The sequence below is a fragment of the Osmia bicornis genome, chromosome 8 (assembly GCF_907164935.1).
Source record: "Osmia bicornis bicornis chromosome 8, iOsmBic2.1, whole genome shotgun sequence".
Taxonomy (NCBI): Eukaryota; Metazoa; Arthropoda; class Insecta; order Hymenoptera; family Megachilidae; genus Osmia; species Osmia bicornis.
In genome coordinates, this window is record NC_060223.1 from 8,805,777 (window position 1) to 8,817,484 (window position 11,708).

The 11,708-nt window shown below is 38.4% G+C and overlaps 2 protein-coding genes across 3 annotated transcripts; one reads left to right on the plus strand and one right to left on the minus strand.

Moving 5' to 3' along the window:
* Positions 1-29: 29 nt before the first annotated feature.
* On the minus strand, positions 30-2,176 carry LOC114873717 (secapin-like). Of its 2 annotated transcripts, XM_029182341.2 has the most exons (3): positions 1,400-1,957; positions 891-1,247; positions 30-526 (listed from the first exon to the last, which is right to left on the minus strand). In XM_029182341.2, exon 3 carries the CDS (start codon positions 503-505, stop codon positions 152-154), a length of 354 nt encoding a protein of 117 aa, XP_029038174.1. In that variant the 5' UTR covers positions 506-526; positions 891-1,247; positions 1,400-1,957; the 3' UTR covers positions 30-151. The 2 variants fall into 2 exon arrangements, with proteins under 2 accessions (XP_029038174.1, XP_029038175.2); XM_029182342.2 differs by lacking the exon at positions 30-526 and having other exon boundaries at positions 893-1,247; positions 1,741-2,176.
* Positions 2,177-8,639: 6,463 nt separating this feature from the next.
* On the plus strand, positions 8,640-11,401 carry LOC114873701 (peptide-N(4)-(N-acetyl-beta-glucosaminyl)asparagine amidase). Its single transcript, XM_029182308.2, has 6 exons — positions 8,640-9,027; positions 9,092-9,396; positions 9,466-9,690; positions 9,776-9,950; positions 10,108-10,530; positions 10,596-11,401. Exons 1-6 carry the CDS (start codon positions 8,806-8,808, stop codon positions 11,166-11,168), a joined length of 1,923 nt encoding a protein of 640 aa, XP_029038141.2. The 5' UTR covers positions 8,640-8,805; the 3' UTR covers positions 11,169-11,401.
* The last annotated feature ends 307 nt before the right edge of the window (positions 11,402-11,708 follow it).

The following is an 11,708-nucleotide window of genomic DNA, read 5'->3' on the forward strand; positions in this document are numbered from 1 at the left end:
GATGAGTAAAATATGAAAGAGAAAGCAGGTACATTTTTATAGAGTCATTTTGGAGTACACGAAACCCTTCAAATATCAGCACAAGAATATTAGGATCCATACTGATAATTTTACACCTTCTGTAACAACTTGTATTATAAATAGGAAGCAGTCAACGAAGTTTTCTACGACATCTTCCTCTCGCGTAGTCATGATTAGGAGGACACCTGATGGGTGCCATGATGATCTGCCTCTCTTCCCCGATACCAGCTTCAACATCGGTATCCATATCAAGTTCCTCGGTGGTCGTGGTACTCGTGGTGGTCGTTTGCACCCACGGTGGCTCGAGGATAAAGTTCAGTTTCTCCCTGACCGTGTCACCGATTTTTTCTCCCATGTCCTTCAACCTCTCCTCGAACGTCCTAAAGAGCAGAGGCTTCTCCGGTAGGAAGAATCCTTCGGACAGAGGCATCGACGCGACCAGCAGAAGGCAGGCTAGATAAAAGCAGTGAACTTGAAGTCCCATTCTCGTCGTTTCCCCACGGACCTTGAAACGGGAAGAAATTATTGTCAAAGACGCACAGTCGATGAGAAAGAGGAGGGAACGAACGATATTTCACGACCATGCTCAACGACCGACCGAGATATCTCGTATGGTATGGCTTGTATCAGGAGTTAGTAGCTGTATTCGAGGCAAGTGTGAGAGATAAAGTTCTTCCACGGTGCCCTTTCGTTGACGAACGACGCCAGGAAACTTTCCGGGAGACAAAAAAAAACTTTTTCTGGGATAGAAGCCTTTAATGGGCTCTGAGAAAGTTACGACTCTGGTATATTTCTACCTTTAGCGCTAATATTTTTACGTATTATAGTCAGTGACTTCGTTTTAATGAAACATTATGAGAAGAGCCTACCTTTCACTGAAATTTCGAAACGAAGATCCTTCCTGTGAACAAACTTCTCTTCTATGTTTCGTCAAATCAATATCACAACCTGTAGAAACGAGTCAGAGAAACACAATTGACAAATCCTCTGGTGGAACAAAGCGTACGGAGGTTGTTGAACAATTATTCAACGATTTATTAGCCGGGGTCGGATGCTTTTTCTCGTTGCCAGGTCGACGACACCAGCGTATCTCCCGCGAACCCCCGGAAGACTATAAGACCCCGTACCCCATAACTTTTCACCACCGTACAATGAAATAAAGCAGTGGAACAGGGTGCAGTCCGGCGTTCACGGCTCGAGTAACTCGTACAAACAGCACGATCGTTCTGAAAGCAACGACAATGACAGTGTAGAGAGAGAAGAAGAAGCTAGGCCAGCAATTTCTGTCGTCACGGCGTATCATTTCTTTTTTTATCGGGGTCAAGAGTGCACTCCGTTATCTGTGCCGGGAATTTGTATCGGGATAAATTGTTTTTACCAGATATATCTACCGGCCCCGTTTCTAGATCGTTGTTATCTATCGTGGCCTAGATCGTTCTCCGCTTCTTCCTCGACGCGTTAATCCTTTTGTTCCAGCTACCTGTTCGTTTTTACCTCTTTAGAGCTAATCTTTGCTCGTTACCATCTTCCTCCAGTTTCTCCTTGAATATTCTAATACTCGAAAATTCAGAAACTTCGACAGGAAGCGTCTTTTCAGATTCTCGCCATCGCCGCGCACAATTTCATCCAAATTATCGCGTTTAATTGGACTCGAGGTGGAAAAAGAGCCGCGAGTTTTGTCGCTGAGGAATTCAAAGGCTCGCCTTTCCTAAAGTTTACCACGTTCTTTAAATACACGAAGGTGGTCCGCTTCAAGAGATCCGCTGAAGTACTGGGCTTTTCTCTGGTCGTTAAGTCCTCCCCCTCGCGTGCTAGGATCGACGCCGATGTCGATCCTGGGCCGTTTCCGACCTCGGCAAGTGTAGACTCCCGAGTGTATGAAGATCAGAACGTGAATTCCAAAGACGATGTTTATTTTGGACGCTGAGCTACCGACGAAACCGGAAGACTCGGTATCGCGCTCGAGAGAGAGATAATCCCTTTGCATCAACACTCAATGAATAAGCCGTGACAAGCGATTCATGCGTTGCAATTTACGACGAATTTCTAGAATTTTAATAATTATCATTGATCATGCATCAGGCGATCCCGTGTTTTTTTCTATCTCCTCGCGATGCAAGCAGTACTTATCAATTATGACGTTCGCGATGCATAAACATGATGAATAATGATGTGAAATAACTTTCCCAGTTCTGTACACTCTTCACAATTGGCTAAAAATTCTGAAAAAGAGAAAAATTAAAAAATGTTGATAAAGAGTTTAGATGATGGTTGAAAATCTCCGGTTGGTTGGCTGAAAGTGTAAAGACACGTTTCACAAGCGAGATAGAGGATGGGAGAAAAATTGACCAGGGGAATTTGTAGTTGGAAGAATACAAGAGATATCTTCGGTATAGATCTGGCCGCGGGTGACAATGGCGGCCACAGCTATTGGCCCGTTTCACAAGCACGGCCCATATCAATACCCTTTTGTTGCACATGACTGAGTCCGGGATAAAATCCCTCTTGCCCGTTTTCTCTGGTCATGCCGGCAGAAAGCCGAGAAATAATGCGCAAACTTCTACTCAGACGAAATCCTTTGGAAAAATATTTCTTACGCTTCTATGGAACACCTCGAGCGTGGTCGAAACGCTTTTTGTCTGAGAAACGTTATATATATATATATTGTTTCAGCCAGCCAAGAGTATTCAACAAACTTTTCAACCAACCATTTAAATATCTGTTCAAACGAACAATTAAAAATATAATTCTATAAAAAGAATTAACTTCGTTTTACAATTTCTTTATATTTTCACTTGATAATCAAGTGCATACAGATGTTCATTGATCTGTCGAATCAATATGGTATCACCGGTATCAGAGTAATTCGTAGTGCAATGAATCTAATAATCGGGATGAATGATCAATCTGTTAAATCTGTTATCAGTATCAACGATCTGAATTATCATAACGAAATCCGTGCAAAAGTGGATGTTGTTACGTCCGTGACATGGTATTCAAATGATGAACAGATTGTAGGTCAGCGTTGAATATTGTATGAGTTGTTTGGATGGCAAAGTTGAATTTATTACGTAAACTTCACACACCAGAGGCCTACGACACGATGCTTGAACCGTGGGGTGATAATACGGTTCGTTAAATCTTGAAAAATTTATAACCATCTTGATTGCAAAAATATTCCACCGGAATAATGATTAAACAACGCGGCTACTTTATTAGAGCAACACTTTTGTTCGTCGTTGTTCCTTTACCCGTTACTTTTCATCGAACTTTCCTCTTTTTCTTTTCCGACTTTTCAAGTTCTTTCAACTTTTTCATCTTTCGAAACTTTTCACTGTTTGACAAACATTCATCAATTGATGAACATCAATTAATCGTCAGTGATAGGCAATTAAAACATCAAATTTTCTTTATCGAGAAACGATCCTCCGGCGCGATTTGAAGTTCGATCAAAATTCCTGATACGAATTTTGTACACGTACGTGAGTGATGGATTTTCGTGTCAGCGTTTTCAAACTTTACATTGCAAAAATATTGTTGAATTTTGCATGATCGACTATCGGCGAGTTATTACAACAACGTTTGTATCGAATATTCTCTATAACGCAAAGTACACACGGTTGTATGCAATCTTCCATGCATACCCGTCCCTCCTCTTCCCTCCACCTTTCGGTAACTTCAAAGTTGCAGGAGTTTGTAAGGTAGCAAACAACGGTGAATCAATGATTAAACACCGTTTATTACCAGAGTACACTGTCGTGTTGCTTTGAAATATTTATGGAACTCGGGAGATTGGATGCAAAACCATTGATTCGCACTACTTTACTGCAACTTCAAAGGTGCAGTTTAGTGAAACAACAAACGACAGTGGGTTAATGACTGTAATGTTTAGTTTCAAAGCATTTCGTTAGATAGTATCAAAATATTTGAGGAGAAGAAGGTGGCTGCATAACCGTTGACTTGTACTACTTGCACAGGACTTCAAAGCTGTCGGAGCTTGTAAAACAACAAACAACGATGAACTTATAATTATAATATATGTTCTCAAAGCGTACTATCGTGTAATATTGTGATATTTTGAAAAAATTGAAATTGGATGCGAAAGCATTGATCTATACTACTTGCAGTATCACTATTGAGCTTCATTTTCAATTTTATCATGAAATTATGGAAAATTCTGTTGAATATAGAAAAAAATCTTGATGAAATATCGGTTTATAATCCAACTGCAAATTCTGAAGACGTTTCTCGACAGATTTATTGCTCCACCTTCGATGTCTCCATAATCTTCATACTTGTCTCAACGTCCCTTTCTTTCTTCCTCCCTCTTCCCACGGAATTGCTTTCGTATCCGGGTTTCATTTTCTATTCCCTTATATTTCCGTAGCTTGAAGACTTTTTATTTCCCCTTGTACACGACAAATCTTTCCTCTTTCCTTCTATATTTCCGTTTTTCGTGTATCTTCCCGCACCTGAGCCTCGGGCATTAACGCTTCACCTCTCTGTTTTCGGTCATTTTTCAATTTCATTCCGTGTAAACTTACGTTTCCTATAATTTTACTAATTTTCACCGAGTACAAGTTTCATTCGATGAACGATAGGGGGGCATAAAAGGGCACGGATCAAAAGGAAAGGTTAGACGAAATCTATTTACGAGAAAATGGATTCGTTTATTACCAGAGATTACGTAAACCCTATTACGAGGAAGATCTAGAAAAGAGGTTATCCAGTGACTATAGAGCTCTGCTCCTCGGACTGTAAATAACTTGATTGCGAATGCCAGCGTTCGACAAAAGATACGTTCAAGTGATATTCGATTTAACCCTACGGGGGGTGGTACACTTCCCTCTTTATACGAACGCTTTTCGATGCATTTTCGATGAAACACTGGCTGACTCAAATTAATTTCCTCCGAGTTATTGTTTCGGCTCCCGTGTTCCAGTTACCGACTCGAAAACTTTCCACCCTCTGAAATGTGCCTGTGTACCGTAATAATATTAACTTTTGAACGGAAAATAGGAAATAATAATAATTTCAACAGAATTAAGTATTTCAAAAATTACAATCCGACAATAATATATTGTCGCCATCGAAAAGTGAATGGCACTCGACAGAAAAGAATCCCTTCCGGGGAAAAAAAAAAACATTCTACGTTGGAACTTTGTTGAGGCACAGTAATTTTACCCCCGTTTTAATGATCCTGCCGCGATGTTACTACAGCCTCGAAGTAGTTTCCGATGCGAAGTCGTGGCCCTAATAAACGCCATTCAAAAGTCCCGCGATGAGAGAGAAAAAAAAAAGAAGAAAACGCGAGGGGAAAAAAGTGGAGGAGAAGCAGCGCCTCTTCAACTTGCTCGAATAAGAAGATTTAATGAGCTTATTATACGCGAATTAATGTACACTAATAACACGTTCCTCGAGCCACTCGACACGATGAACACTCGGTAACGATTCCTCGAGCAACGACGCTGTTTTATTTGCACATCGACCTGTCAACTATCTCAAGTGAGGAGGAGGACGTGCTATCACCTTTGAAGTTTCCATCACCGTCTTAAACTAGATTATTCGGCTAACATCAACAGCATTTACTAGAACTAGCTTTCAACCGGATACGTGGATATTTTCTTTACGAAATGGATATCATTCCGTGATTTGAATAAAATTTTGTGGATTCTCGAGGACCCACTGTCGCGAAATTAAAATCATCAAAGAAGACTGATTCGATTGGGTAACCCCGCTGTGTACCACAGGTTTTATCCTCTTTTTTCCACGAATATCAACGTCTTGTCGATCACGAGGCAAACTCGTCGAACCAGCTGTAAGCATCGTTTGAGATGCAAAACAACGTTTGACATTAACGAGCGTGTGTACACGTGTACCCGGCACCTGTGCAAAACGAATGAAAATGTCCCGTGGATGAAGAGGTCTCAGGCTAGCGCACAATAGAGGGCTGGATATTGAAAATTTATCGGTGGCAGAATGAGTGGATGAACCTTAGCCAGGGCTATTTGTCGGAAATTGAAATATCGAATTTTAGATAGTACAAAGACGAGCTGCCGCTTTAATACTCAATCACACGCGAAACATTGAAAGATTTCTTCTTTTTTTTTATTCTTTTTAAATTTCGAAGCTTACTGATTTTTCAAGGATGCTCGATAAAGCCGGTTTTCGATGAGATACAAGTATAATTAATTTCAATTGTCATTGTCTGAAAATTCAGGAGAATAGAAATTCAAGGTAGCAATATGGGAATGCAAAGGATACGATAATTTCTTCGCGAAACTTTCGACATTTCTAGTCGACTGATCAAATTCCAAGGTGAAAAGTTCAGTTTGGCCAGCGTTGACCTAGAATATCTGACGGAAGAAACGGGACGAAAGCGAACAGGTACCCGCAGAGAAGGCGAGGCGATAACAAAGCTCTCGCGAAGAACGGAATTGTCGTGAAATCCTTTGAAATACGACCGCACACCGTCTCGATGTGTTCTTTGCTGGTTGGCTGCGAGATTTCCGTTAGCTTCGCGAATCTTTTTCAACGGCATGGCTACTCGACCCTTTCGAATTATCGATCTTCATTGTTGGGGCCACGGATGGGAGCGGATTATTATGCGCCACGGAGAGGAGTCTCTCTCCTTCGTACCTTTTTCTCTTGCTACACCATCTTTCCTTCTTTTTTCATCTTCTCGCGCCAGAAATCGCGTAAACGAACGCCGGGAATTATTAAGCACCAACCCTGAATAAAAAAATTTTCAATTAATTCTATTGTCATTGAAAAGAATTCATTTCCGTTCGCACTTTAGAAAATCAAATGCTTTCTTTTTGACAGTTAGTCGAATTTCCCGATTATATTTCATTTCAGTACAGATATTCAACGTTTTTAACGTAGATTGGAATTCCTTTTTTTTTGAAATTTTAATCAACCGTTTCTAAATGGAGCTGATGAATAGAAATATAAAAAGTTCACGCACACGGTGAATTCGCAGAACGTTTATAAACGTTATTTAGAAGGTAGCCAGCTGGTTTTTCAATAAAAACGCTCGCTCGAAACGGGAACCGATTAACGATACGTCAGAGGAACTTTACGAGCTGTTGAAATATTGCCTTCTAAAAGCGATATTGTTCCTGAACTCTATACCCTGTAAAACTTCCTCCATTATTTCATTTGCCGTATTTAACGATCGTAGCAACGGGAAGTTTCGCGGTTACCTTGAGAGCTCGTAATCGCTTCTGATCGATAACCATTCCGCCGACTGGATCGAATTTATGTTCAACAGAAAAGGAAAAAAATAAAAGAAAAATCTTTCTCGACACCTTTGGCGCAATTAAGGAGATCAGAAGAGCCCTTGTTAAGGAATCAAAAGAATTCTACTGGTGCTACTTTTACAGAATAAAATTTCCATGTTTCGCGGCTGGCTAATCAAAACATCGCTACTGAACATTTTCAAACGGATGGCAAAACAGTTTTCGCTCGCATTAAATAGTCTCGTCGTCCCATTCAATTATCAGCGTCGCGTCGCAACGAAAAGTAAATATCTCGCGAAAGTTTCGCGGAATCAGCAAAATTGTACGAGCGCAAACATCTGCGCCCGTCGACGCTCGGACATCGTATTTGTCCATCAAGTTTATTTCCGCGTGAACTCGGTAATTTATTCCCATGCACATTCAATTTCATCATTTCACCGAGAAATTCACCGCGCGGAAAAACTCCCTGCCAAAGCGATATCATTGTTTAACGTGTAATTTCATGTACTTCCATGATTAAAACTCTTTATCCGGCATTTTAAAAGAAAATGAAAGGAATAATCTTCTTGGATATTTGAAACGTATAGTATAGTTTGATCTTCGTTTGTACGTTCTTAAAGAGATCGTTGAAATAAAGGGGTCGAATTAAAACAGCGTCGATCCGCGAATGGATCCAGGAAAATTCCAAGTTTACAGGGACAAGAATGAATGTATTCGTTCGACGAAAGTTGGCCATCTTAAGAACGCGATGCTGGCAGCTGTACATAATCAAAAAATGGAACAAAAGGATGCTCCACTTTCGACTGATTGTCCGGAGTTTGAAAGAAAGTAATGTTGTAGAAAATCAGGCCATAATGCGGCCGCTAAAGGGAAACGCGGAAGGATCCATTCGGAAATTGTGTTTCTAATCTACAGCTTTACCTTTGCCATTAACACAGGGGGAAAAGTAAACCTTTCTTTTTCGTTTTCACATTTCTTTGAAAGCGAATCTTTGCGAATTACACTATTTATTATTTTATAAAAGTGGTATTCTTCCTTGATAACTTTTCAAATGTAAAAGTTCCACCCTTAGAAAAAGTAGCGATATCTTCAAAATATATAATTCTAAGTATCCAAGGTTGTAATTTAAAGAAGAAAATGGTAATTGATTAAGCACCACCGAGAAAAGGCTTCCTTTCATTTTCTGCTTTTGTTGATAATAAAGTAATAACCCTTTTGAAATGATTCCGCCACAAAGTGGCACTACTAGCCCCATCTACTAACAAGTCGTTGAAACCTAATAAATGGCATCGAATCTGTAATACCGACCCCAATCGATATAGTAGAATGCGATAAGAAAATGCATCATTTGATTGCGTAGCATCTACTTATCTTATCGCTGGAAGGTATAGATTCTTAGAATATTCATTAGTAGCATTTGTTCATTGTATGCTAGACATTCTCTTGCTAACAAACAGTGTACGCAAAAGCAGCACGCTCGATGAGTTAACGCGTTTCATGTGAATTTACACGTGTCATTGTTAATATTTCACGCAGTTTAATTATGGATAAGAGTTTACAACAATGCTTGGAACTGTTGAAAGAAAACGAGAACCAGATACGAAACGATGCCGAGGGTGCATTGTTAACTATCTGTCAAAATATTTTGTCACATCCAAATGACAAACAATATAGAAAGGTGTTGCTCGACGATCCTTTAGTTATACAGAAATTACTTCCTGCCACTGGTGCTATGGAATGTCTGTTTGATATTGGTTTCGTTGAGGTAATTGTATTAGGCTGATTAATGACAAACAAGGAAATTTGCTATATAAATTTTTATTTTAAAGGCCACTGACTGTCTCTCCTTACCGCAAGAAGTACCTCTAACAAAGCTACAAGCTTTGGAAAGTCTGCTTGCCAAAAATGCGATCAAAGCAAATTCTTCAAAAGTCCATACCGATAAATCTGCAGCCTATGATTTGTTACCTCAAACGTGTAGTAAAAGAGAGAAAGAATTTTTAACAGGGATTATAGTACGTTCTAAAAGTGTTCTGAGATACGAAGATGAAAGACTTCAGGAAAAGGCAAGAAAAATAATACCATTTGCAGAGCTTGAACTTGCAACAATGAAAAGGATGAGAGAACTACAAAAGTAATAACTCTTTACAGATGAAACACTATAGTTGATAATGTATTTCATACATTAAATCTTCTCTTATAGGCATATGAAATTAACTGAAAAGGAAAAGACTACCAAAAAGGAATACACTGAAGATGACATAGAGGATGTAAAAGAGTTGTTTCTAATGGAACTTTTGCATTGGTTTAAATATGAATTTTTTTCATGGGTGGAGGGTCTAAAGTGTTCTACATGTTCCTCAGAATGTAAATATGAGATGGTAGTAGAGTCTCATGATCCTAGATGTTCGCGGATAGAAATACAAAAGTAAATCAATATATTCCGACATTCAATTAATTTGATATGATTATTATTACTTAAATAATAATAAGCATAATCAATATTACTTTAGATGTCCTAATTGTGGAACGATGGTTAAATTTCCGCGCTATTGTGATCCAGAACCATTGTTAATTTCACGACGCGGACGTTGCGGAGAATGGGCTAATGTATTCACACTATTCTGTAGAGCATTAGGATACGATGCAAGATTTGTACATGATGAAACAGATCACGTTTGGACAGAGGTGTGTAATGACCACTGCCCTTATATTAATGAAAAATATATTGAAAGGTACTCTATGATAAACAAATTCTTAATGCAGAAATTTTCGTCGTCCTGATACTCATCAATGACTACACCCATGAAAAAATTATATTGACAATAGGATGTTGATATTTTAGGTGTGGTCCATGCGTGAAAAACGATGGATTCACGTAGATCCATGCGAGGACGTCATGGATCGGCCATTGATGTATGAAAAAGGTTGGAAAAAGAAATTAACGTATGTTATCGCATTTTCAAAAGATGAGATACAAGATGTTACTTGGCGTTATACACGCGATCTACCAGGTGTATTGAAAAGAAGAAAACTCTGTTCTGAAACTAAATTACTAGAATTTATTGAATCGTTAAATAAATATCGTCAATCTTCCCACAATTATAGTCCTTCTCGTAGACAGTACGTAATAAAACGAAGGCTCATGGAACTCGTGGAATTGTTACATGTGCCCAAAGGACAAAATTCTGATGACGATGATAATAATTATCAAGGACGATCCACTGGTTCTTACGAGTGGAAATTAGCGCGAGGAGAGATTTCCCAAGTATGAAATTAGAAATTAAATATTTGGTTTAATTAAAACATGGTAATATTTACCGCATCTTTCAGGCAAACGTGACGGCTAATTATTCTTGGGATGTTTCAAAGTACGGCGATACATTCCACTTATGCTATTTTGTCGTTCAAGATGAATACAGGGTAATAAATAATGATTGTGAAGTAATAGAAAATATATCTGGTTGGCAGCATGGGGTGTACGAAACACAAGGTGGAATATTCCGTAAATTAGAACACGATTGGAAAATGGTATATTTAGCTCGTTCTCCAGGAACTGGTTGTGGCAAAGTAGAATGGAATTTAGTAGTATCGAATCAAAATTTATGCATTAAGACCGTTAGTTTAAAAGCTTTAGTAAAAGTATTTCACGAGGCTAGTATATCCTGGGAAATAGAAGGGTTTTTTGATAAAACGGACCAAACTAAATCAACTATATTTCCTATCAATGATTGTACCAACTATTATACAGAAGAGTTGAAGGGATCGATAAAACTGATTATTAGGGCGAAAGTTTCCGGTGGTCAAGGTGATTCCGCATGGCAACATGCACAACTTTTTCGGCAAAGTTTAAAAAGCGAAGGAGAACCGTCTCTGTTAATTGACATTCAATTGGAAAATCGGTAATCATAAAATCAATTTATTAGAAATGGTATTTAATACGAGAACTTTCCTTATACACATTATAATAGCAGTATATATTAATAACATGGACCTGAATAATTATGATTCTCCTATGAAGAATACAAAATAAATAAAAATATTTCACATTTGAAATTGTTTCTCCTCAAAAGAAAAATGATGTATTTAGTTGCAAATAAAGACAAGTCTTTGTGACTTGACAACTTTGAAAATGTTTATTTCGTGTACAAAATAAACAGACTAGTGATGGCACTTTATAAAGGGATTCGAGTTCGGATAACATTGTTTAACATTGATTTCGTAAGCTCTAACAATATCTGAACACAACATCTGTTGTCACATGAAGTTAGAAATTTGTTTCGAAATCATCAATATTTTCTAATGAAATTATTCGTTTTTCTTTAGTTTATAATATATTTATATATGTCGTTGTGTTGCATTTAATACAGAATATTCAAGTTGCAAAGTTGCAAAATACTAACGTTAAAATATCAGTGTGCTTTTCCTTGATATAACTTGAAAAAT

Coding starts and splice junctions, on each gene's coding strand:
- LOC114873717 (XM_029182341.2), bottom strand. CDS start 505: ATGGGACTTCAAGTTCACTGCTTTTATCTAGCCTGCCTTCTGCTGGTC.
- LOC114873701 (XM_029182308.2), top strand. CDS start 8,806: ATGGATAAGAGTTTACAACAATGCTTGGAACTGTTGAAAGAAAACGAG. Junction 9,951..10,107: donor CAGATCACGTTTGGACAGAG/GTGTGTAATGAC, acceptor TTGATATTTTAG/GTGTGGTCCATGCGTGAAAA. Junction 10,531..10,595: donor CGCGAGGAGAGATTTCCCAA/GTATGAAATTAG, acceptor CGCATCTTTCAG/GCAAACGTGACGGCTAATTA.